This window comes from Myotis yumanensis, unplaced genomic scaffold, assembly GCF_028538775.1.
Source record: "Myotis yumanensis isolate MYYU_CA2020_CCGP unplaced genomic scaffold, mMyoYum1.0.hap1 SCAF_22, whole genome shotgun sequence".
NCBI classification, from domain to species: Eukaryota; Metazoa; Chordata; class Mammalia; order Chiroptera; family Vespertilionidae; genus Myotis; species Myotis yumanensis.
This window is the reverse complement of record NW_027223773.1, coordinates 147,232-170,524: the sequence shown is the minus strand read 5'-3', so window position 1 is coordinate 170,524 and position 23,293 is coordinate 147,232. Positions and strand designations below refer to the sequence as shown.

General features: G+C 49.0%; 2 protein-coding genes and 1 long non-coding RNA gene across 8 annotated transcripts; 2 read left to right on the top strand and 1 right to left on the bottom strand.

Moving 5' to 3' along the window:
* Positions 1–102: 102 nt before the first annotated feature.
* Positions 103–7,625, top strand: LOC138999115 (uncharacterized). Its single transcript, XR_011469327.1, has 3 exons — positions 103–216; positions 1,352–1,463; positions 5,883–7,625. It is a non-coding gene; the product is annotated as an uncharacterized lncRNA (long non-coding RNA).
* Positions 5,828–12,537, bottom strand: LOC138999114 (alpha-1,3-mannosyl-glycoprotein 4-beta-N-acetylglucosaminyltransferase C-like). 4 transcript variants are annotated; one of them, XM_070401142.1, is made up of 4 exons: positions 11,044–12,537; positions 10,422–10,601; positions 9,500–9,656; positions 5,828–7,367 (listed from the first exon to the last, which is right to left on the bottom strand). In XM_070401142.1, the coding sequence occupies exons 2-4, from the start codon at positions 10,524–10,526 to the stop codon at positions 6,271–6,273; spliced, it is 1,359 nt and encodes a 452-aa protein (XP_070257243.1). In that variant the 5' UTR covers positions 10,527–10,601; positions 11,044–12,537; the 3' UTR covers positions 5,828–6,270. The 4 variants fall into 4 exon arrangements, with proteins under 4 accessions (XP_070257243.1, XP_070257244.1, XP_070257245.1 ...); XM_070401143.1 differs by having other exon boundaries at positions 11,468–12,537; XM_070401144.1 differs by having other exon boundaries at positions 11,737–12,537.
* Positions 12,538–13,025: 488 nt separating this feature from the next.
* TMEM183A (transmembrane protein 183A) lies at positions 13,026–22,257 on the top strand. 3 transcript variants are annotated; one of them, XM_070401151.1, is made up of 8 exons: positions 13,026–13,218; positions 13,335–13,424; positions 14,888–15,055; positions 16,061–16,220; positions 17,053–17,233; positions 19,315–19,395; positions 20,228–20,383; positions 21,620–22,257. In XM_070401151.1, exons 1-8 carry the CDS (start codon positions 13,110–13,112, stop codon positions 21,803–21,805), a joined length of 1,131 nt encoding a protein of 376 aa, XP_070257252.1. In that variant the 5' UTR covers positions 13,026–13,109; the 3' UTR covers positions 21,806–22,257. The 3 variants fall into 3 exon arrangements, with proteins under 3 accessions (XP_070257252.1, XP_070257250.1, XP_070257251.1); XM_070401149.1 differs by having other exon boundaries at positions 13,033–13,218; positions 16,064–16,220; XM_070401150.1 differs by lacking the exon at positions 20,228–20,383 and having other exon boundaries at positions 13,033–13,218.
* The last annotated feature ends 1,036 nt before the right edge of the window (positions 22,258–23,293 follow it).

Sequence of the window (23,293 nt, the reverse complement as noted above, 5' to 3'; positions counted from 1 at the left end):
AGGGGCGGGACAGGAAGAGGTGAGGCCTCACTGGGAGCGGGCCGGAAGGAGGGCCCGGAAGGGGCGGAGCTGACACAGTAAGGGGCCGGAAGCCGGAAGCCGGAAGAGCGGGGTCTGGCGACAGAGGACCAGAAGGGACGGAGGGGTGGGGGTTGAGGCTGCAAAGAGCGGGGCCTGACAAAGCGCGAGGTAGTGTCGGAAAGGGCCGGTCTGAAGGTGCGTGGCCTGGCAAGAGGGGGGATGGAAGCTGCGGTGTCGGGAGGGGCGGGGGGCGGGCCTGACCACAGTCTCGGCCCGGAAAGGGCGGGGCCTGTGAAAGGCGCCGGGGACGAAGGGATTGGCGTGAAAGGGGCGGGGCTGTACGGCAGTGGCGGAGGCGGAAGGGGCGGGACCTGACCCAGGGCGTGGGGACCGGAAAGGGCGGTGCGGAAAGGAGCGCGATACTCCCAGGACTCGCGGCCCCCGGCAGGGCAGGGGCTCCTTGATGGAAAGAAGCGAGAGTGTAGTGCTTGTGTGCAGATGAGAAGGAGGGCCGGTCACGGTGCCTCCTTCCCTCTCTCTGGCCCTTGGAAGCCGAAAGGAGATTGTCTTCTCTCTCCCCCTCGGACCGTGTCGTCCGACGGGGCCCACACAACTGGATGAGGTTGAGCACACACCTCTGCTCGCCGGGGGCAGGCTGGCTCACCCCTGCGGTTGGAGTGCGATTTTCAGTGGCGCTTCCTTTCCTTCTCACACGCACCCCAGTTTGGACAGTAACTTACACGGTCACTCCGCTCCGAGTGCACAGGCCTGGACTCGTAGTACAGTGCCCATCTTTATTTCCTGCCGGCCATGTAGGCTGCATTCCCCAGGCCCATCCCTGCAGAATCCCCAGCGTGCCTCCAGCGCTCCTCTTCCTCGGGCTGAGTCCAGACCCTGATCTGTCTGATGACGAGCCAGGAGCCCTGAGAGGCCAGCACCAGCAGTCGTATGCAGCTCAGCTGCTCTACGCTGCCCTCTTCGTAAAACACCCTCTGGTCCAAGTTCCCCTGCACCAGCGGGCCCAGCACGGTGTAGCGCGCACAGCTTTCGGGGTGCGCCAGCGGGTCGTAGCCCAGTTCTACTTGGCCTTGCTGCAGCCGGTACTGCCCTTGCTTGTCAGCGCCTGTCAGCACCTCTATGCGGACGACTTTCTGTGGCCTTTCCAAAACCACCACCAGGTAGTTGCCCCTTAAGGCATCAAGGGTGATGTAGCTCTCCGTGTTCAGAAAGTAGGCGTACTGGGGAATCACATTCGGTATCGGCCTCATGTCAGTGAGGACATTGGCTACCGGGTTGTCGGGATCACCAAAGACCACTTCCTTCTCCACAGGAAAGCAGGTGTTCTCAGACGCAGAATAATTGCCCGTTGGATAGAAGACGGAGGGACTGAAACGAATAGGAACATGTTGGGCCAAGAGAAGGCGGAATTCAGAGAGAAGCAAGTGAGTAGGCGTGCCCTTAGGGAAGAGGAGGAGGGAGGTGGTCAGGCGGGAGAGGTCGCTGCTGTGGAAGACTTTCCCGGAGAAGCTCAGGCTGGAGAACTCCAGGGTCACCCAGGGTCGTTCTTTCCAGGCTGCCAGTGCCCGATAGATGGTAGAAACAAATTTGGGGGTGCAGTCAACGTGATCTTCTACCATCAGAAAGTATTCAGAGAGGCTGGCAGCGAAGTTCATAAGGAGGGCATAGTCGACTTTCTGCCTGGAATAAACAGCTTCACAGGGTGAGGAGTCATTAATGTTGCCCAGATCTCCTGGGACAAGAGAGCCACTGAGATGACCGTGGATCACAAGCAGCTTCTGGGCCTCAAGATGAGGTTGGAAGAGGCCTGATAGGCTGGCGACCATTTGGCTGAGCCATGCAGGCTCAGGATCTGACAGGTGGACCAGCACCACGATACAGTCCAGCTCAGACTCTGAGGAGGCTTGGAACAGAGACTGCAGGGTGTGCAAGAGGGTGCTCCCATGAGGACGCTGCACTGAGGAGATCCCCACCGTCAGTAGTTCTGGGGGTAGGAGGCATAGGGCACCATTAGCACTTGAGGTGGTGACAAGACCCTCCGCCCCTCTCTCCTTAATGCCAACCCCTGGGGACAAAGTCACGTTTCCTTTCCCTTGGAGAGTGTGGTTACATAAGAGATAAATCTTTGGTCAGATTGTGAAGTGGTTTTATTTGATCACTACTTTGCAAGGTCGTTGGAGGACTAGGCTCTCTGATGGGGAGGCTGCCCTGTACCAACGGGAAATCTGCTGGCATGGCATATGAGCCGGGACCTCAGACCTGGAAGGCAGGGTTGGCAGGGACAGAGGAACCGGAGGGCTCTCGTAGTACAGTGCCCAGTGAGCTGGCACCCATCACAATCATCTCCCTCTGGGTCCTCCCCTCCCTCTCCCCTCAGTCTGACCTCTCTCCCACGTACTCACTCTTCTCCTGGGGAAGGGCTCCAGCCAGGACTTTGTAGCTGGTGAGCTGGAGCACAGGGGAGCGTCTCTGCATCTCCTTGAAGGTCTCCAAGTGGTTCTTGCTTTCAGAGCTGATTTGCTCCTGGTCCAGCTGCTGCAGTATTTTCTTCTTTTCCTCCTGCTAAGGATGGATACGCGTCAGCCCTGAGCTTCACCCCAGCTCCTCTGGAGACAAATGAGGGCAAATCTCCCTCCTAGGACTGACCAAGTAAGCCCCAGGATCCAGTCACCAGGGAGCTCGAGGATCGGGGCTCAGTGAAGCACTGTCCCCACCTCATCATGGGAACACCCGTGGTGCTGGAAGGGGTGGTGGGCCTTGGAGTGGGGGAAGTGGGGCTCTCCAGTTCTGTGTGGAATGCCTGTGGGAAGGCCCCAGGCTTCTGCAGAGGAAGAACCTGCCTGCCCCACCTTACCCAGGTCTAATTTCTCCACCATTACCGGCTGGCAGAGCCCCTGGCTCTGCTTGGACTGTGCTGGGTGTGGGACAGCTGCTGAAGAACGAGCTGTCTTGTCCTGAAGGAATGACACCTGGTGCCTCAGTTCTAAAGGCCTTTCTTTGCTCGGTTCTGGCTGCACACTGCCCCACAGCCACCTCCCCCTCTGCTCTAGCCGGTCTGAAGCACGTAGGGAGAAGGTGGACCCCAGAACCTGAGCATGAACTTCTCCACTGCAGACGCTGTGCATGTGGGAGGAGTCATCTTAGGGCTGGAGTCTGTCCCTGAAGGGAGGATGGGAGGAGAGTGGCAGCAGGGCCACCTAGAAGGTCTGGGCAAGGCTCTCTCCACGCGTAGAATGCCCTCTTCCTCCCTCACCCTATGCAAATCCTGGCCATATTCAAGGCTGGGTTAATAACTTTTTTTGACACGTTCCTGAATCTTCAAGTGCCCTCTTCTTAGAACTTCTATGGTGATACTTGCATGCTTACATAACGACATATTTCCTCCCTGCCGAAGTGTTGGCAAGTAATCCCTCTCAATTTCTGGAACTTACCAAAGACACGCTGTACTCAAGGCGCTTGTTCCTCTTGTCCTGGAGGAAGAAGCTCAGGGAGATGAGGGACACAGCCAGGAGGGAGTATTTCCACAGCGTCATGGTGCTGGGCCTGGCCCTTGACAGGAAGTGAGCAGGAGTTGGATCCTGAGTGAGAAGCCAGGCATGTCCTCCTGTTGCCTGCAGCCTCCCCTCCCTCCCCCCACCCTTCCTCCTGGACATCTCTGCCAATTTACTTCCTAAATCTTTTCCACCCACTTCGCCCCCTCCTCTCCCCCCAATGTAGCCATCTGAGGAGAGACAAACGTCATGGAGTTTGGTTCTATTCAGCTGCTGCCTTCTTCAGCTCGTCTGGTTTCCAGGTAGAACTGGAGCACATTGGTTTAGCCACTTGGAGTAGAGGCCCCACCAGAGGGGATGTGTTGCCAGAAATCAAGGGGTAGGTGTTAGCTCCCTAAACTCAAACTTGAGTTAAAGTCTCCACTGGGGGTTATTTCAGACAGATTACGAGGTTTTGAATCAAGTCAGAGGGATCAAAGGAAACTCTTGCGTGTCTCCCCACCCTGGACCGGTAGGAAGGATGGAAACCTAGAAGTGGCTGGAAATTTCTAATCCTGTGGAAGTCTTGACCAGGTTTGCAGAGCCACAGCGATGGGAGGCTTTGTGTCTAACAGAAAATGTGGCTTGATCAACCAGCAGAGAGCAGGGATTTCTCTGAAATCACAGAGAAAAAAACTTCACCAATGCAGTCTTCTGCAGTCTTCACCTTCAATGCTGCAGGGTAGGAGCCCAGAGTGGCTCCTCTGAGGCAGCAGAAACTAGTCACCATCCCAGGAGACCCTCCCTGACAACCATTGTTCACCCTGAATGGGGACTGCTCACATCAAGCACCTGTTTCTGGATATGGTGGGAATAAGGGTTTAAAGCCAGCTTTCCAGTCTTATCTCAACCCAGAAGCTGAAAATTAACTGTCAGCTTGAATCAAATCGACAAGGGAGGATATTGAGTGATCGCTTCCCGACTAGAGGGCCCCATATGGCTCCTGGAGGAACCATCCATGTTACAGGATATCCAGTTATAGGGCATGTGCCCTGACTGGGAATCGAACTGGTGACCTCCTTAAATGTCTGGGTGTTTCCCTCTCCCCAGCTTACAGTTACCCAAGTACATATCTGTAAGGCGCTGTGGTGGTGGTGGTAGGGTGTCTGGGGAATCTTACAGGATTTGTGTCTCAGGGACCTTCCTTCTAGGGACCTGCCCACCTCTTCCATCAGTGCACATGGACCTGAAAAGTGGCTGAGATCCAGAACCAGGCAAGGGATTGACTTATTGGGGTGACTGTCCTCAACCTCCTGCCCCTCCATTTTTGCCTTTTGTGGTTGTCGTCTCCCTACCTACTTTACCCACAGTGATGATGCTCTGTTATCCTGTTTTAGCCTCTATTTCCACAGCTACCTGAGTATCATGAGGAAGCCAGTCCCAAATCCCCACCTTGCTGTCCATTTCCCCAGGATACTCTCAGCACGCCTGTGTCAGTTCACACCTGCCAAACTGCTGACAGGAACATGGGATTATACATCCCAGAGCTTCATTAGTGGAGGGGAGGAGGCAGGAGAGGCTTCAGATTGTCGTCAAGGTCTGACAAGGGTGGGAGGTGACGAAGGAAGTCTTGGCCAGGAAGCCCCGGACTGCAGTGTGGTTCTGGGAGTTCCAACAGGCTGAGGTCACCTGTCAGAGGCACCCTCCATCTTGCCAGAATGGGCTCTCCACCAGGGGGACCATTCTGTGGAGAGCGTGGCCTTGCCACCAACACTGCGGTGGATCCTGTGGCTGCCTGATGCTCAGAGCTGCTCCCTCCTGCCCTTATTTGTCCCCCATCCTCTCCTTGTTTCTGTCCCACATCCTGTTTCCAGGCTCTCTGGCTCCTGCATCTACTTGGGTTACAGCTCATTGGGATACACTGGCTGGCTTTTGATTTGGGTTTTTCCCAAATATCCCTCTTAGAGTTCTCCTTTTCTCCTCTCCCTGCTTTCATGGATTATAGTCAAGCTAGTGGAAACCAGACACTGCACATTAGCTGAGCTCAGGGCTCAGATTTTTCTGGAAATAAAGATCTCATAGCCAAACTGAACTAAAAAAAGTTAGTAACAGATCCAAAGGTTTTCCTATCAGAAACCTATGTCACCTTATGGTCCCAGAGATAAGACTGCTGGACAGGAGCTATCACAGATCAGAACAAGTGATTTTCAGTCATTTGGAGGCTATTTGAAAAGGAATACCGGACATGCTGGGTGACCATGGAGAAGAGGACTCTGCCTGACCATAAGGGGTCAGTAGTGTGCATCGAATGACCACCTTTAATGGGAAATGAGACCACCGAGCACACAGCCGTGTTTCTTTCCTGCCACCCAGGAAGTTCCGCCTTTAATGAGTCCATTTCTGCTGGTGAAGAGACCCCGTCCCGTCGTGCGATATGAGCATCACTCAGTCCTACCCACGCGCTCCTCCTGTTCCTGCGAGTCTGGTGTTCCTGCTCCAAGGGAAGAATTCCGAATGGGAGACCTTCTGGTGAGTAAACCAGGAAGCCATTCAACAAGCCCACCTCGTCCACCAGTGGTTCTGGGACCAAGAGCACGTGACCTTCACTCTGCCTTTCAACACGCATCTCTTCTGAACGAACAATCCTGAAGGACCCAAGTGCAACATTTTAATCTTTTGTTTGTTTAACCTCTGTAGACTCTAACCTCCAATCTGACCACTCCCACAACTCCTGGTGGCTTCTCCATTTATCACTTAAACCTCAGTTGGTCCAGAGGTGGATGTGCCTGACCACTATTCCAGAAGGAGCAGCGGCTGTCACAAGCAGCCTCACACATTTCACCTTCTTCCCAGACGTGGGAGACAACACCTGCTTGTTCAGGACGCCATTTACCAGCAGCCCCAGCAGAGTGTAGTCGTCACAGTCACTGACCCTGTTTGTAGAGTCACAGCCCAGCTCTACTTGTCCCTCTTCCAGCTGATTCCAACCTCTCGGGTCAGAGCCCGTCAGCACCTGAACTCGGGACACGTGGGCAGGTACATCCAAAACCACAGTCAGATGGCTGCCAGGCTCAGCCGACTTGGTGTAAAAGAAATTCTCATCCAGGCTGTAGGCGTGTGAGGGAGCAGAGTCATTGGCAACCTTCAGGCTGGTGTGGATGGAGGCAGCAGGATTGCTGGGAGAGCCAGTGTCCTCTTCCTCAAAGGAGGAGGAGTTGCCTACTTGCTGGAAGAGGGAGGGCAGGAACTTGATTGGTGTGTGCTGCAGCAGGTTCTGAAAATGGGAGAGGAGGCAGTCCCAGGGCATTTCTCGGTAGAAGAGGAGAAGGAAGTGAACGAAGCGGGGCAAGTCTCCAGTATGGAAGAGTTTCCCGGTGAGGCCCAGCGGGGAGAACTCCAGGGTCACCCAGGGTCTGTTTGCCCAGGCTGACACTGCAGTAGCTATCTGGGTGACAAATCCGGGGGCACATTTCACATCATCTTCGACCACCAGGAAATAGTCAGAGTGCTGGGTGGCAAAGTTCATGAGGAAGGCATAGTCCATGTTTTGCCTGGAGTGGAAGGCTGAGTGGACAGGAGGGTCATTAAAGGTCACTTTAAGATCCTTCAAAGGAAGATAGCTTGTGAGAGGAGTAGTGATCACCACCAGCTCTCTGGCCTGTATGTGTGGTTTAAACATGGCTGAGAGGTTGTAGATCATCTGAACAAGCCATTTGGGGTCAGGACCTGCTAGGTGTACCAGAACGGTGAAGTGTTTCCGCTCGGATGAGGAGGAAGCAAAGAAGAGAGACTGCAGGGTGTCCACGAGGTGGCTCCCTTCAGGACGCTGCCCGGAGGAAATCCCTATGGTCAGCAGTTCTAGGGTTGGGGAGAAGAGAGGACCTTTGTCAACTTACAGAAGTGAGAAACATAGTTGCTATGGGTGAGGTTATAATACTCGCAGGTCTTTCCATACACCAACTTAATGTCTTTCTGTGGTTATTGTACATTTTCTCCCCCAAGCCTAAGCTTGGACGATGTCAGGAGTTAATAATCTGGTCACAAGTTGTGAGTTAAAAAAAAAAATCATTACCTTTGAGAAACTATTATTGGAGAAATAAAATATGATAAACTAAAGACATTTGCATTTATGTCTCCTCAACCAGAGTCCCACTGAAAAACCAGAAAGCTTGCCATTAGAGAACCGTAATATTTGCAGAATTCTTAGAAGACAGAGAATATGGAACGGGGGTGGTGAAAAAGTCTAAGTAGAAGAATTCATAGTTCAGAAGACACACAGAGAAAACAAGTGCAGAGATTTAGTTTCATACTGAAAGCCTCAGAGGAATTCTAAGTTCGAGCCACCAAACGACAGGTATGAGCCCTGGGATGGTCACCTGGATTATCAGTCACAGGACTGTTTCCAGAACCACTGGACCACTGACCACTAAGGGGCTGGCTGTGGCCACATCCATCGCAGGCGAAAGTGCTATGATTTTCTAAGTAAAGTGGAAGGTCTGCCCGGGGAGAGCCTATGGGTGAGTCCTGGGCTGGCGGGAACCCCGGGACTGGAGCAGGAACTCCAGGCAGCAGCAGCAGGAGAGGGCAGAGCTGATGTGGCTTTTACCTCTAGGATAAAGCCCTGGGTGTGGCTCCCTGAAGGTGACATTGAGACGTAGAGAGGCATCTGTATAAACTCATGAATTTCATGTTTCAAACCATGGAAATTTGATCCTATTGAGGCTCAAATTGTCCTATCTTTGGCAAACAGCCTTTTGAAGTTGGATCCTGAGTCTTTTTGATACAACTTTAGTCATTTTTTAAGGCTTCCTTGCTATCTGAGAGGACATTTCCTGCCTTGGACCTGGAATCAGCCTGGTTATTTTTAGTGGAAAACAGTATTTATGTAACAAACACTCATTTATAGGCCACTGGATAGAGCCAAAATATATATTTCTAAAAAGATAAAATACCATCATGCATTCATACTACTTCATAGTGCATTTAATTAAAAAAGTACAGCATCATAGCCAGTGAGGTTTATAAAAAGTGGGATTATTGCTAACTGAATAATAAAAAGCATTACTTTTAAAGAATAAAGTTTTTCTTTACTCAGCATTCTTGTGTTATTGTTTTTTTTTAATTTATTGATTTGAGAGGGAGGGAGGGAGAGAGAGAAGCACTGATTTGTTGTTCCACTCATCCATGCATTCATTGGTTTTTTCTTGTATGTGCTCTGACCGGGGATCGAACCTTTAACCTTTGAATATTGGGATGACACTCTCATGGGCCTGGGATACCCAGCCAGGGCAGAGTTCTTGTATAATTAAGGCCAACACTCTTCAGCCCCCTTGAACGTAACTGTATTTTATTAACATAATAGCTTAGTCTTGCCCTTTGAATTCTTAAACTGTTTGAGTCAGAAAAAGCTTATTCTGTGTTAAGGTTTATTTTTTCTCATCAATGTAACTTATGAGGATCCAATGAGTGTCATAGTTGGACCTCAGGAGGGTGCAGTCCCAAAGGGAAGCTTGCCGAGCAGGGGGAATGACAAAGTCCAACTGAGCTGACAGATTAGAGGCCACATATTGTCTAGACACAGATCTTGGCAACAGCTGCCAGCATGGTTACCGGGGGGGGGGGGGGGGGGGGGGGAGGACACTGCAGGGGTCAGTGGGGATCACAGACAGACCTAGCCGGAGCTGTATTTTTAGAGTAATCGGCCTATAGATGGCACTTAAAGCTGTGAGACTGGGCGAGGTCACCAAGGCAGTCCAGACAAGGACTGAGCTCTGGGCACATCAACATTTAGATGCTGGAGAGAAGATAAACCAGCAGAAGACACTGAGGATCTATGAGTGAGGCTGGAGGGAAACCAGAGCTTGGGGTCCTGGAAGCAACTGGAGAGAGTGTTGACAGGAGAGTGGTCTGTTGTGTCAGATGTTCTAGGTCCCTGCTGTCCACCTGCCTGTCCTGCCCCTTCACGGTCTGGACCCCTTGTGCACACTCACTTTTTTTCCTAGGAGGGGCTCCAATCAAGATATAGGAATTCACGTTTTTGAATGGTTCTGAGTTTTTCTGCATATCTTTGAAGGTTTGCAGGTGGCGTGTTCTACCAGGGTTAAGCTGCATCCGGGTTCTCTGCCAAGCCACCAGCTCCTTTTCCTCCTGAGAAGAGAGTAAGTCGCATCTCTGAGCCCTCCCTTTGAGAATAATGGCTGGGTGGGTTCCGCTTTGCATCACATAATAAAACATCTCCAGGACACAGGGCAGGTTGCTCAGGGCTCAGTCAGTTTCGTCCTTATCTTCTGAAAAAGTTCTACCCGGGGATTCTTGTACAGGTTATGGGTCCTGGGGTGAAGGGAGTGCGGGGTTTCATGTAGGGAATGAGATGGTATCAGTCCATGCCATTCTTCCCCCACAGTCATCTCTCTGACTAGTCTGATGTGGGTCACTTAATCCCATGAAGGGCGAAGCATGTGCTAGGCATGAGAGGAGACACAGTGATGCCGCTGCAATGCCCCAGTCTAAACTCTTCACCCTCCAAGTTCATTCTCCCCTCCTTTCTTTTCTTTTTTGCCTTTTCTGGGTTCTGGTGAAATTTCTCATCCCCTTACAGTTTTTCTTGGCTTAGAAAAATGACAACTTCTCTGAGGTTCAGGATCTTATGGAATAAAATGGGGATAAAATGTGTAACTTTGAAACCATAGGAAAGAAGTGTGCTTTCTTCCCAACCCTGAATTCTTTCTTCCAGGGTGCCACCTCCTTTATTGCCCCATCAAAGAAAAATATGTTGAGTCCTAGGCTTTATTCTCTTTCTTCTCGGAGTGTCTATAATGTTAGTGACAGTCGCACACAAATGGACACTTAGTGTCTCCTTTTTCTCAGTCCAGGGACTTCACCTGTGCCCGACCCACAGCTTCTGGTACTCACCAAGGACAGGAAACTTGTGGTGTCCAAAGGGTTTTCGTTAATGAAGAAGAAGACGGAGAGCAGCGCTGCTGCAGCAGAGACGAGCAGGCACAGGGCATCTCTCATGGTGCCGGGTGGGGAGGACCTACAGCAGCTTCCTCATCTGTGACCAGGGGTTATATTCAGATGTCTGCCTTTACACTGTCGAGAAAAGTTACCATTTGACAGTAATGCGTTTTTATTTTTATTGATTTCAGAGAGGAAGAGAGAAGGAGAGGGAGATAGAAACATCAATGATAAGAATCATTGATTGGCTGCCTCCTGCATGCCTCCCACTGGGGACTGAGCCAGCAACCCTGGCAGGTGCCCTTGAGTGGGATTGAACCAGGACCCTTCAGTCCGCAGGCTGATGCTCTAGCCACTGAGCCAAACCGGCTATGGCTGACAGTAATGTGTTTTGTGAATCAGGAAATGATTGTATAAATAATATATAAATAATATATAAATAATATATAAATTTTTTAAAAGACTATTTTTTTAGAGAAATTTTAGGTTCACAGCAAAATTGAAGGAAGGTATAGAGATTTCCCAAATACCCCCTACCCCCACATGCACAGCCTCTGTCATTATCAACACCACTCACCAAACTAGTGGGTTTGTTATAACTGATGAACCTACGTCCACACGTCACCATCATCCAAAGCTCATTGTTTACATTAGGGCTCACTCTCGGTGTGGTACATGCTAAGGGTTTGGACATGACATGTATCCATCATTATAATACATATATTTTCACTGCTCTAAATATCCTCTGAGCTCTGCCTATTCATTCCCCCCACCCCAACCCCATGGAAACCACTCATCTTTTTTTTACTGTCTCCATAGTTTTGCCTTTTCCAGAATGGCATATAGTTGGAATCATACACTATGTAGCTATTTCATACTGGTTTCGTTCACTTAGTCATATACATTCAAGGTACCACCATGTCTTTTCAAGGCTTGATAGCGTATTTCTTTTTAGCACCGAGTAATATTCCATTATGTGGATGCACCACAGTTTCATTTACCCATTCTGCTGACAGATATCCTGGTTTCCTTCAAGTTTGGGCAATTATGAACAAAACTGCTATAAATATTTATGGACAGTTCTTGAATGGTCATGTTTTCAACTTCTTAAAAAATATAGAAATAACTCTTTTAAAAAATGATTTTAGAGAGGGAGATAAAAACATTGATTTGTTCCACTTATTTATGCATTCTTTGGTTGATTCTTTATGTGCCCAGATGGAGAGGGAGAAATCGAGCCACAACCTTGGCGTATCGGGAGGACACTAACCAACTGAGCTCCCCAGCCAGTTTTCAACTTCTTTTCTGTTGATGATTTTACTAAGGACCCTTGTATGTGATGATTCCTCTCTCACTGCTTTTTAGATTCTCTCTTTGTTTTGAAAGTTTGATTATGTGGCCTGGTGTGGGTCTTTTAAGTTCATTTTACTTGGAGTTTGTTGAAGTTCTTGGAAATTTATATTCGTCAAATTCAGGAAGATTTCAGCCATTATTTCTTCAAATGTTCTCTCTGCCTCTTTCTCTCTTTTCTTCTGGGATTCCCATGATGCATGTGCTGGTCTCTCTCTGCTTGAGTTGGGGCATCCATTTTCTTCTGCGCTCAGACATCAGGTCCCCTGGTTCTCAGGCCTTCAGATTTGGACTGGAAACCACACCAGCAGCTTTCCTGGGCCTCCAACAAACCGTGGGACTGGAGACTTGGTTTGCTCATCCTCATAATAAATCTCTCTTGCCTATAGATCCTATTGGTTTCCTCTGGAGAACCTAACAGGCACGTATTAAGGATCTATGATTGGGACCGAGTCAGAGATCCAGGAGACCATCTCCCTTTCTGAGGCACCTTCGTTCCCCAGGGTATCACCTCGACTGGAGCTGGCGTTCCATCTCAGATTTCCTCTTTCTGGCACACAGGAACTCAACTCCACACTCCTGAGTGTTCAGGACTCCCCCAAAGTTAAGAAGAAGAGAAAGTAATGTCTGGGGAGTCGTGGAGAGGCAGGGATCGGGCCAGAATATGCATCCTCTGAGGCAAGACAAACTTGGTCACTGCTCTCCCATGACACCCTCCCTGACAACCATTGTGTCCCGCCCACCCACCTCACCCAGCACCGGTCCCCAGGAGGTGCCAGGGAGGGGTGAGGACGTCCTGGGTCAGCTCCCTGCTCCCCGGGTTCTGGCCGAGATCCAAGGCTCTGGGCTGGAACGGCGCCACATTTCTCTCCCAATAAAAGTAGTTGTACTGCTATTTCCCCAAGTATAAATACGACACATGTTCCATGTCAAACACCGAGTCAATTACAAAGTGAAAAGATAAAAACCAAGATCCCGACGGTCAGAAAGACTCTTTGGTTAACATCTGGAGAGGCCACAGCACTGACCGCTGGCGGCAATCTCCCTGCAAAGGGTGCAAACCGCGGAGACCCACAGGGCCCCCACGGCGCCACCGCGGCGCAGGCCCAGCCCTCGGCGCTGGAGGATGACGTCACCACGACGGGCGCTGATTGGCGTCCAAGGAGGACGTAGCGCCGCTGCGACGCAGAGCCCGGACTGCGTCCTCGCGAGAGCGGTCCTGCGGCGCGGGATGGCCACGGAGCCGGGCGGCGCTGTCCGGCGGCTCCCGGAGCCAGCTCTGGGGCCCAGGACATGGCCCGGGGTCCCGGCCCGCTAGGGCGGCCTCGCCCCGACCCGGCCGCCATGCCCAAGCGAGGGAAGCGGCTCAAGTTCCGGGCCCACGACGCCTGCTCGGGTCGAGGTGAGCGCGGGGCCGGGCGGGGAAAGGCCGGGCTGGGGGCGGGGGAGGCGGCCGGGCCGGCGGGGGGGACGCGGAGGGGAGCGGGCCGCCCCCGCTGAGGGTCCCGCTTGTTGCAGTGACCGTGGCGGATTATGCCAACTCGGACCCGGCCGTCGTGAGGTCCGGACGAGTCAAGAAAGCCGTGGCCAATGCTGTTCAGCAGGAAGGTAGGTGCCGGCGGGCGTCTGTTCGGGGGCTCCGTCCGTGTTTCCCTTGCAGCCCTCGGGCATCTTCGTGAGCGGTGGGCTCTCCGCGGGGCGGCTCCATGGACTCCGGGAGGGCGCGGGAGCCGGAGCCTCCGCTGGCGGTTTCCGTACGGAAATGCCCGTGTCCGCCCGCATTACGGACGCCTCTGTGTGCGCCTCCTTGCTCAGCCCTTGCCCTGCAGTTCCCCGGTGCCCGCGTGCTCTGCAGGTGCTTCTAGTGCAAGAACCTTGCAGTATATTCGTTTCCTTCTCCCATGTTCCTCGTACTTTCAAGCGTTGTACTTGCATATCCTTGAGACTTGTGTTTTTAAAAATATATATTTTTATTGATTTCAGAGAGGAAAGGAGAGGGGGAGACAGAGAAACATCAATGATGAGAGAGAATCATGGACCGGCTGCCTCCTGCACGCCCCGCAGCGGAGATGGAGCCGAAACCCGGGTGTGTGCCCTGAGCGGGAACCATGACCTCCTGGTTCGTAGGTCCAGGCTCCACCACTGAGCCACGTGGGCCTGGTGAGACGTGTGTTTTTATGACACCCACAGCCTCCAACCCAAGAACATGATTAAATTGGACTTAGTGCCGCTCAAAACGCTGGTCTCAGAATGTGTGCACATGAGAACAGCATTCGCCTTTAGCTTTGGCCCCTGGCCTTATAGCGGGAGAATAGTGCGTCCCTCTGTCTTCACCTCTGAGGTCGGCACTCTTCGGGAGGCAGTTTGCCCATTGCTTTCCATTTTTTTAAAACATTTAACACTACGGTGTCGGGTGAATTTCCCGCCAAAATATAAGATGGCGCGGGCAATTATTTAGGTTTCCCGCGCAAAATCAGTTAGTTTAAACACGTAATAATATTCACAAAACTCAAAACTAAAGACGTCCGGACACAAGAAGTATTTCTCAATAACTATTCTCTTTGCATGGTGAGATAACCAGGGATATCGGTTATAAAATGAGAAAACAATACATTGGTACCCTAACGGTATTGTACTCGACCAGCGCCATAAAGTGTTCTCTACTTACAAGGGATTTTTATGATACCTATTACCCCAATGGGTATGAAACGGTTCGCATACGCAGGTAGGTATCTTTGTGAATGGCAAACAAACAAATATTTGGTAATACGCAGTTACAATCGGCCCGAGTTTACACGTTTCCTGCACTCCACCGCAAATCTATATGAACCGAGTTAAGACGGCTCCCGCGGAGTACACGCAATTCACGCGAGCCGACTTAACTCGTTTCCCGCACTCCAAGTGTTAAAATGCTTAATTTTCTTTCTTTTTAGAGTCTCAGCTTTTTCAGCAGACTCTCATGCTGGTTTTTCCTTTTGTCTTCCCCCCTCGTGAATGCCGATCTCCTGCCTCAGCCGTCTGTATTTCTGGATGGGACTCTGCCTTCTCACTCTTTCCTTCTTTCCTTCTAGTAAAATCTCTCTGCGGCTTGGAAGCCTCTCAGGTTCCCGCGGTGGAAGCCCTCTCCGGGGCTGGGGAGCCCTGCGATGTCCCTGACAGCAGTGACGAGATGGATGCGCAGGAGGAGAGCATCCATGAGAGACCCGTCTCCAGGAAAAAGAAAAGCAGGAGGCACAGAGGTACAGGGCTTGCTCTCTCTTGGTTCGTGCGTCCTGTGTGTGGTGACAGCAAGTAGAGAATCCGAGTGTGGATCTCAGGAGTGGGACAGGGTTCAACATGCCATGAAGCTTCTCTTTGCTGATTCCATTCTGACATTTTGAAATTTCTTAATAATTATGTTTAAAATACAGTTCTTTAATCATTATTGAATTTTGACCCTAAAGACAAATTTTTAATAGCACTGTGCTTCATAAATGTTCTGATGGGTCTCAGTGGGGGAAATGCTGGTGCCCTCTCTTTCAGAGAGCGATGTAATGTGATGTAAGGTGGGGCCCAAACACGATAGACCAAGCTTTAAGTGATTTCAAGAAAGGATAGGAACCAAAAAAGAGGATGTGGCTTTAGAGGCCTTGGTCTCTGATATGAGGAACTCAACGCAAGAACCTGATTAAGTCAACGAACTGCTGGGAGCAATTACCTAGAAAAGCAGAGGCAGCAGTGGGGAGGTGGTGTAGAGGCGTTTTGCTCCGGAAAGAGGAGGAAGAAATCTGGTTTTTGGATAGTTCTATGATAGGTCTGAGCTAAAGGTTAAAGGTTAGCTTTAGGATTAGCCCAGAATTGAATGATTTAATGTATGCAACATTACTTTGAAAACTTCAAAATAGCATATAAATAATTATTAAATAAAAGCCTTAAAAACAAGACCTATTCACTGGGGCAACAGGAAGCAAAAGTTTCCAGCAGCTGGAATAAGCAGGAAATGATGAGTTTGAGAGGCTTCTTGGACCTTTTAAACCTTTTTCTTAGCTGTGCAAGACCTGGGAGAATCTAAGTGATTGGGGATTTTTAGATATGTGTGTAATAGAAGTTCAGAGTTTATGGAAGATGATTTAACTATGGGTGGTGGGCACACAGTGTAATATACATGTCATGTATCCTAGAAACGTACCCTTAAAACCTAGAAGACCCCATGTTTTTTGTAAAAAGGAAAGGTCAGAGATGATAGTTCTTTTCTTCTGTTTCAGAAGACCTGGATGGGGCTGGAGGTGAAGAGTACCCCATGGATATTTGGCTGTTGCTGGCCTCCTACATTCGTCCTGAGGACATTGTGAATTTTTCCCTGATTTGTAAGAATGCCTGGACTGTCACTTGCACTGCCGCCTTTTGGACCAGGTTGTACCGAAGGTGCGGCCACAGGGAGCTCACTGCTGTCTGTGTAGCTGATTTCATGCTGTTTGTGATGTGAAACTGCTCCTGGGATGGTGGCCTTTGCACTTTCTCTACTCCAGGCCTGGTGTGAGCCTGGCTTTGGGTTCCTTGAGATCCTCATTTAAAATTTATATTATTAATTCATCAAGGCAGCTGTCTTCCCTGTGGTTGTCCCCTCCCCTGATCCCATATCCGTTTGCAAACTGTTGCTTCACGTTTCAGAAGAATTGTCTTTGATTTTTCCTCAGGGGGTTGCCTTAGCTGGAAATTTCAAAAGCTTCAGATGCCCACCTGTTTGTCTTTCTAACTAGATTAGTTTCTTATATTTGTTGGTCGTCTTGAAGTACCATATAGTTTTGTTCTTATGCTGCCCTACATACACTTGTACGGGTGAGGAGAGGGTGAACAGTGTGGCTAGTGAAAGGGTAGTTCTTGATACTGGGTGCAGAAGCGTAGTGAGGCTAGGAACTGTCAGTGAGAATGTAGTGGGAAGCAAGTAGAGAACTTGGTGTCCCTTCTGGACAGGGTCTGAAGTATCTGGTACTCCTAGCAAAGCGAAGACTTTCCCTTTCTTAGGGTGAAATAAGGATAATTAGAAATTTTAAAAAGGATGGAGAAGTGTAAGATTATAAGGTATGTGTAAATTGACTTTCACATAGCAAAGAAGCAAGAGTAGCTGAGAAGTGAAGAGATGGTGATGTGTGTGTGTATGAGAGCGAAGTCAGACTGAGACCAGGAGTCATAGGAGGCTGACCTGGAGCAGGAGAGACAGGCCACACGTTGGTAGGAGTCATGTGTCGTGTTTCAGGCACTACACGCTGGATGCCTCTCTGCCTTTGCGCCTGCGCCCAGAGTCCATGGAGAAGCTGCGCTGCCTCCGGGCGTGTGTGATCCGATCTCTGTACCATATGTATGAGCCCTTCGCTGCTCGAATCTCCAAAAATCCAGCCATTCCAGAAAGCACGCCCAGCACATTAAAGAATTCCAAAGTAAGTGAGAATCAGCGTGGGGTTCTTGTGTGGTAGGCCTGTTCGCGTGGCTTGTCTCCAGCTTCCTTGGTGGGGAGGCTAGGCCTCCGGGTCCCAGGCTGCTAGGGGACGAACGTAAACTTCCAGGGCTCAGGGTCTTCACGTCTCCAAGACGTCCCTGCTCTGCCGGCCTGGCTTCCTGAGCTTTTGTCTTATTTTCATGCATTATTTTCACGCTAGATGGTTTTGATGGTTTGGGTTAGGAAGACACAACTCACATGGTAGGTCTCAACTGTAATTCTTAAGTGTTTTAAATCATGATGCAGAGGTAGAACACGAAGGGCTTACTAGTTTTCTCTTTCTGTTGGGACATTGACATCTGGATTTCCCTTCTTGTTGACCTCCTTTAGGGTCCTGGTGTGGGCCTTGCTCCCTTAGCGTTTGCTGGCATTCTGATTTGTACGTAGGTGTGTTAGCTTGGTCCGTTCTCTTCCTTTTCTCCTTCATAATGAAATACCTAGTGAACACACCTTTGTCCGGCAGAGCTTGTATGGCAGATATTATGATTCAGGCCAGTTGATGGTCTCCACGCCCACCCCCCAAACTAATATTGTTTAAGTTTTGTATCTTTTGATCCTGTAGGTAATTTTTATTCTCAGCCTACACAAAATCTGGTGTTCTATAGCACTTCCTACTCTTTTGTATCTTGTTTTTATGCTTTGGATGGTACAATGATTTTTCTCCCCTAATGTAGCCCCAGTGTGATCATATTCTACCTTATACATATTGATTAAAAGGTGCTGCTGATTTCAAGGTGATTTATCAAGGTTGCTCCCAGGGTTGCAGATGGAGGTGGTCAGGCCATGAGCTGAGCTCAGTTTAATAACACGCCAGCTGATGGATACAGGGCTGGGGTAGAATTGCACCCAGCAGCTGTTTCTGCTTGTAATGTGAGTGGACAGTGTATGTGTTGCGTTTACAGTCCCCCACACCCTTCCGAATAGTGATTGTGTCAGACCTACTGTGATGAGGAGGGCATCGCCCCAGAGCTGACCAGGCAGGTGTAGGTCGGTTGCTGGAAGCAGAGCAGCGTCGGGCAAACTCGTGCTGACACATCGTAGCGGCTCCAGTGCCCAGTCCTAAAGGACCTGTGTCTTCACACTCTTGTCACCGCGTAGTAACTCTTAAAAGTGGACTCTTAAAGGCAAAGTGGAATGATAGCTGATGTTTCATCCAGATAATAAGCCCAGGCTACCTGGCTGCTGCTTCTGTGCCTTGTTAGAGATCTGAAGAGGACGTGGACCTGCAGTGGCAGCTGTCCCACGCATGGCCTTGCCACTTGTGCAGCCACAGTCACATGGCATTCAGGGAGTTGCCAGCACGCCCGAAGGAGCAGTCCCATGTTCCCGGACTCCAGCTTTTCGTATTTGATTCTCCCTCTCTCTCTTTTCAGTAGCATAGCTTGTGTGGGACACTGGAGCCGTTGTGATGGCAGCAGAAGTGTTTGCCCCTTAAAGCCAAGCCCATTATTTTTGATGGAACATCAGGACGTACAGGGCATGTCTGAAGGGCAGGACAGCTGGCACGGCGGACGACCCACCCCTTGTCCCCTGGGAGGTACTTGACTTCTTGTGCTTAAACTTAGCTGTAGCCTGCTTCACCGAGGGGCGTACTGAGTTCAGCCCTGGCTGTCGGCTCCCAGAGGGTCCTGAGTGGCTGGCTCCTGTTGATTACAGGGCTGGCCTTCTCTGCCTGCCTTTGATACCATCTTGCCTGGTGGCTACCTATGTTTTAATATAGTGGAGTGGCCTGCTGAATCAGAGAACGCCCCAGTCCCTAGAGACCATGTTTCTGTCCTTAGAGATGAGGGTTGACCTCACAGCCTCTGAGGTTGACTTACATTGGTCCCTCTTCTCTGTGCTGAGTAGCCTGGGACTGTCTCTGCACGTGGCACAGTGTCAGATTGGGGGGCGGGTCTCTATCTGTGCCAGAGTGAAACCACACATTTAGAAAGGTTTCTGCTGATTATTTTTTTGTTGCCTTATTTTGATTTTTTTTTTTCTGTCTTTTATTTATTTTTGGTTTATTTTATTTTCTTATAGTGCTTACTTTTCTGGTACCGAAAGATTGTTGGGAACAGACAGGAACCAATGTGGGAATTCAACTTCAAGTTTAAAAAACAGGTATGTAATTGTATCTCCTTTTTGTTTTTCAGATATCTTGTTCTAGTAAATTTAACTAGGCATAAAGTTGACTTATTAAAATAAAATACACATCAAAACCTGTAAAATGCCATGAAGAGAAAATGAAGAGGGAACTCCTGTGTGAAAGACACACAGGGAGCCCAAACCGGTTTGGCTCAGTGGATAGAGCGTCGGCCTGCAGACTCAAGGGTCCCAGGTTCGATTCCGGTCAAGGGCATGTGCCTTGGTTGCGGGCACATCCCCAGTGGGGGGTGTGCAGGAGGCAGCTGATCGATGTTTCTCTCTCATTAATGTTTCTAGCTCTCTATCCCTCTCCCTTCCTATCTGTAAAATATCAATAAAATATATTTAAAAAAAAAAAAAAAAAGAAAGACACACAGGGTGTAACAGCTTAATGCAGAGAGTGGGTCCTGGGCCTGGGAACACAGCGTGCAGGATGCCTGGGAGTGGGGGCCGGTGTCCCCCTTTGTGCAGCATGTGTTGTCTGCAGTTGACAGGTCACAGGGAATCTGCGGTCTTCCAGACATTGGAGGGCTTCTGACAGCTGTTCGTTTCCATTTCTTGCCGAGTGGCAGGAAACACCATCTAAACGCAGCATTGCACCCACTCCACATTGCCCATCCATAGGTGCGCCCCTTTCAAACGGGAGGTTTTCTTGATCTTTATGGAAACCAATATGTACATAAAAAAAAGAGGAGAAAACAGAAACATAGGTCTCACAGCATCAGTTGAGCCATAAAATTGTCATTGGTGGAGTCTGGTCCATAAACATGTCCTCTCAGCCATGAGATTAATTTTCCGTTCTCCTCAGTCCCCCAGATTAAAGAGCAAGTGCGTGGGAGGGTTGCAGCCTCCTGTTCAGTACCAAGATGTTCATACCAACCCCGACCATGACTGCTGCCTCCTGCAGGTCACCACCCTCAATTTCATCTTTATTCCAATTGTTATGGGGATGATATTCACCCTGGTAAGTGGAGACAGGATGTCGCCTCCGCTCTTTCACAGACTCTGACTACCTAGGTTTTAAAAGAAATTTGTAAATTTAACCATTGAAGAAGAAATCTTTAATGAAGATTTAAAAGAGTCTGAAAGCAGAGTTGTATATTAGGAACAAATTTATGTAGCAGTTATTCATGTTTGAGAGTATTTTATCTCTTCTCTGAAGTAAAGGGAATGTTTCTGCATCTCCTTTGTAGTGATCATTAATGTGAGAAACATATCCTATTAGGGCAGTGGTTCTCAACCTTCCTAATGCCGCGGCCCTTTAATACAGTTCCTCATGTTGTGGTGACCCCCAATTTCATTGTTACAAATTGAACATAATAAAAGCATAGTGATTAATCACAAAAATAATATGTAATTATATATGTGTTTTCCGATGGTCTTAGGCGACCCCTGTGAAAGGGTCGTTCGACCCCCAAAGGGGTCACAACCCACAGGTTGAGAACCGCTGTACTAGGGACAAGGATGAGGCCGTACGTGAGCCCTAGATAGCTTTTTTTTTAAATGGTAAAATAAATAATACCTACTTCATTTAAAGAATTTAAATAATGCATATATACATTGACGGACTTCTAATAACCTACAACTGCAATGTACCTTTTAGGGATTGTTCTTTAATGTGTCTGTCAGTATGTGCATGGATACCCGGCCCCTCTTAAGTAATTTTGTGTAATGTCACACACGCTGCTCTTATTGTAGGCACCTCTCCCCTTCCTCTAGGTTAGGCCACGTTAATGACCTCGCTGTGTATCACTCCTACGTTAGGTACTTGATACCCATGTTGTTTTATGTGGACCTACACATGCATAAACATATTTAGAGATTTTGTGGTGTATTTTACCAAGAAAACAAAAAATGGGATCTGGGTGCGTTTTATGAATCTTGATTTCACTTGCTCAACAATATCTGTTCAAAATTCCTTCAAGTCATCCAGCTCTAACCCAGTATTTAAAAGTTGGCTTTGGTGGTAGTCTTTGTGCATATATCCTGATTTATTCAGCCATTTCTTAGTCTACTTTAAATATATCAAGCTAAGAAGAACTTATAAAATCACTCTTAATTTTTTTATATCTTTGCAGAGATTATCTTGTGGCCTTGCCAATGTAAATTTTGTCTAGACTCTCATTTCAGAGGGACTGTAGGAGAACAAGGCTGTTCAATTTGGGTATGGGATGTAATGTCATTTGCTTTCCCCTCCCAGTTTACGATCAATGTGAGCGCGGACATGCGGCATCATCGAGTGAGACTGGTGTTCCAAGATACTCCTGTGCACGGTGGTCGGAAACTGCGCAGTGAGCAGGGTGTGCAAGTCATCCTGGACCCAGTGCACAGCGTTCGCCTCTTTGACTGGTGGCACCCCCAGTACCCGTTCTCCCTGAGAGCATAGTCCCTGTGTCCTGTCCCGTGGGAGGGGTGGCTGGATTGTTTCTCTGGTTAGTGAGGCACATGCTCTGCAGGTTCCTGGGGCTCCTGCTGGGGGAGGGAGAAGGGTTGAATCAAGAGGAAAAACAGCCGCGACTTCTAAACATATTTTAATGTAAGAGTTTCATCTGAAAGGAGAAACTGGGCCCTATTTTCTGTGTTAAACCTCACTTGGTGCTATTGAGTTTGTTTTTATTCTTTTATCCCAATGAAAATGGATGATCTTGCTCTAGGAAAAAATTAGACTCTTGAATCAAACAAGGAAGTTTAAGCATTCCCTATGGATCAGAGGAACCTTAGAGGCATAGAATTGCTGCTGCTGTTGCTTCCAATTTAGCTGCCCCTCAAATTCAAGTGACTATTCTCCCTTTACCCTTCTCCAGAAATAAACCAGGTGACAGGGTTTTCAGAATCTAAGATTGGCTTGTGTATCTTTCTTTAAAAATAATTTTTGGATATTTATCACATAAATATTCTTTTGCCACTTTGGGATTTTAGGTATTTTTTTGCATGAGGCTGAGAATAGTAATAGTAATGACTGTGTCCCTAGGTCCTGTACTAGGAACTTTATATAATATCTCTAATTTCCACAGTCCTGCAAGGTAGGTACTGCTCTCATCCTGTGGTTGAGGAAACGGAATCAGTGACAGGCAGGACTCCCAGCTCTCCCACAGTTAGAAGGTTATTCTTGGTTTTCTTGTGGTAGATGGTGGCAGAGGGAAGTAGGCAGAGTGCACATAGAAAAAGTCAAAGGTGAGTAAAAGTTTGTAGTGTGCCTTATCCCTAATCAACCTGAAGGTGTATAAAATTGATGAAAGAATCTGTTAAATACGTGTTTCTAAGTAAAATGTAAAACAAACCAGGAAATTTATTATAGGAAAGATGGTGGTATTTTCATTGAATTGTTAGGCATTTATTATACTGAAGGTCATTAAAAATACATCCCCTGTCGAAACTGGGGTCCTGAATTACAAGCACTGACTCTCCTGCTCCGCCCTGGGCGGCCGGGCATCCTGTGTTGTTCCTGCAGAAGCACAGTTGCCAGAGGCCGTGCTGTAGCTGGTGTGCTCTGAGAAGGGCATCCTGGCTGGGATGGTTTTTTTTGGTTTTGTTTTGTTTTTGCTAACAAGATCATCTTGCTGCTTTCTGCCGCCTGATCCCCCGCCACATGAGCTGGAGATTGCCATGAGGTGGGTGTTAAGATGATACTCTTTAGACGGGAAAATGTTGTCACCATACTGCTAAATTAGCGTGTTGTTTTCCTTACCATCCTCCCTGCCCCCTGCTATTTAAGGAGCATCGGCTGACAGCTAACCTTAGCCCACACCGAGGGTGGAATTAAAGCTGTGCATACAAAAAGTGAGCTTGGGTCCACAAAAAACAGAATTGGGGCATTTAAGTGATAAAAACAAACAAAACCCAAGGACAGTAAGCGCCTTGCCCATCTCTACAG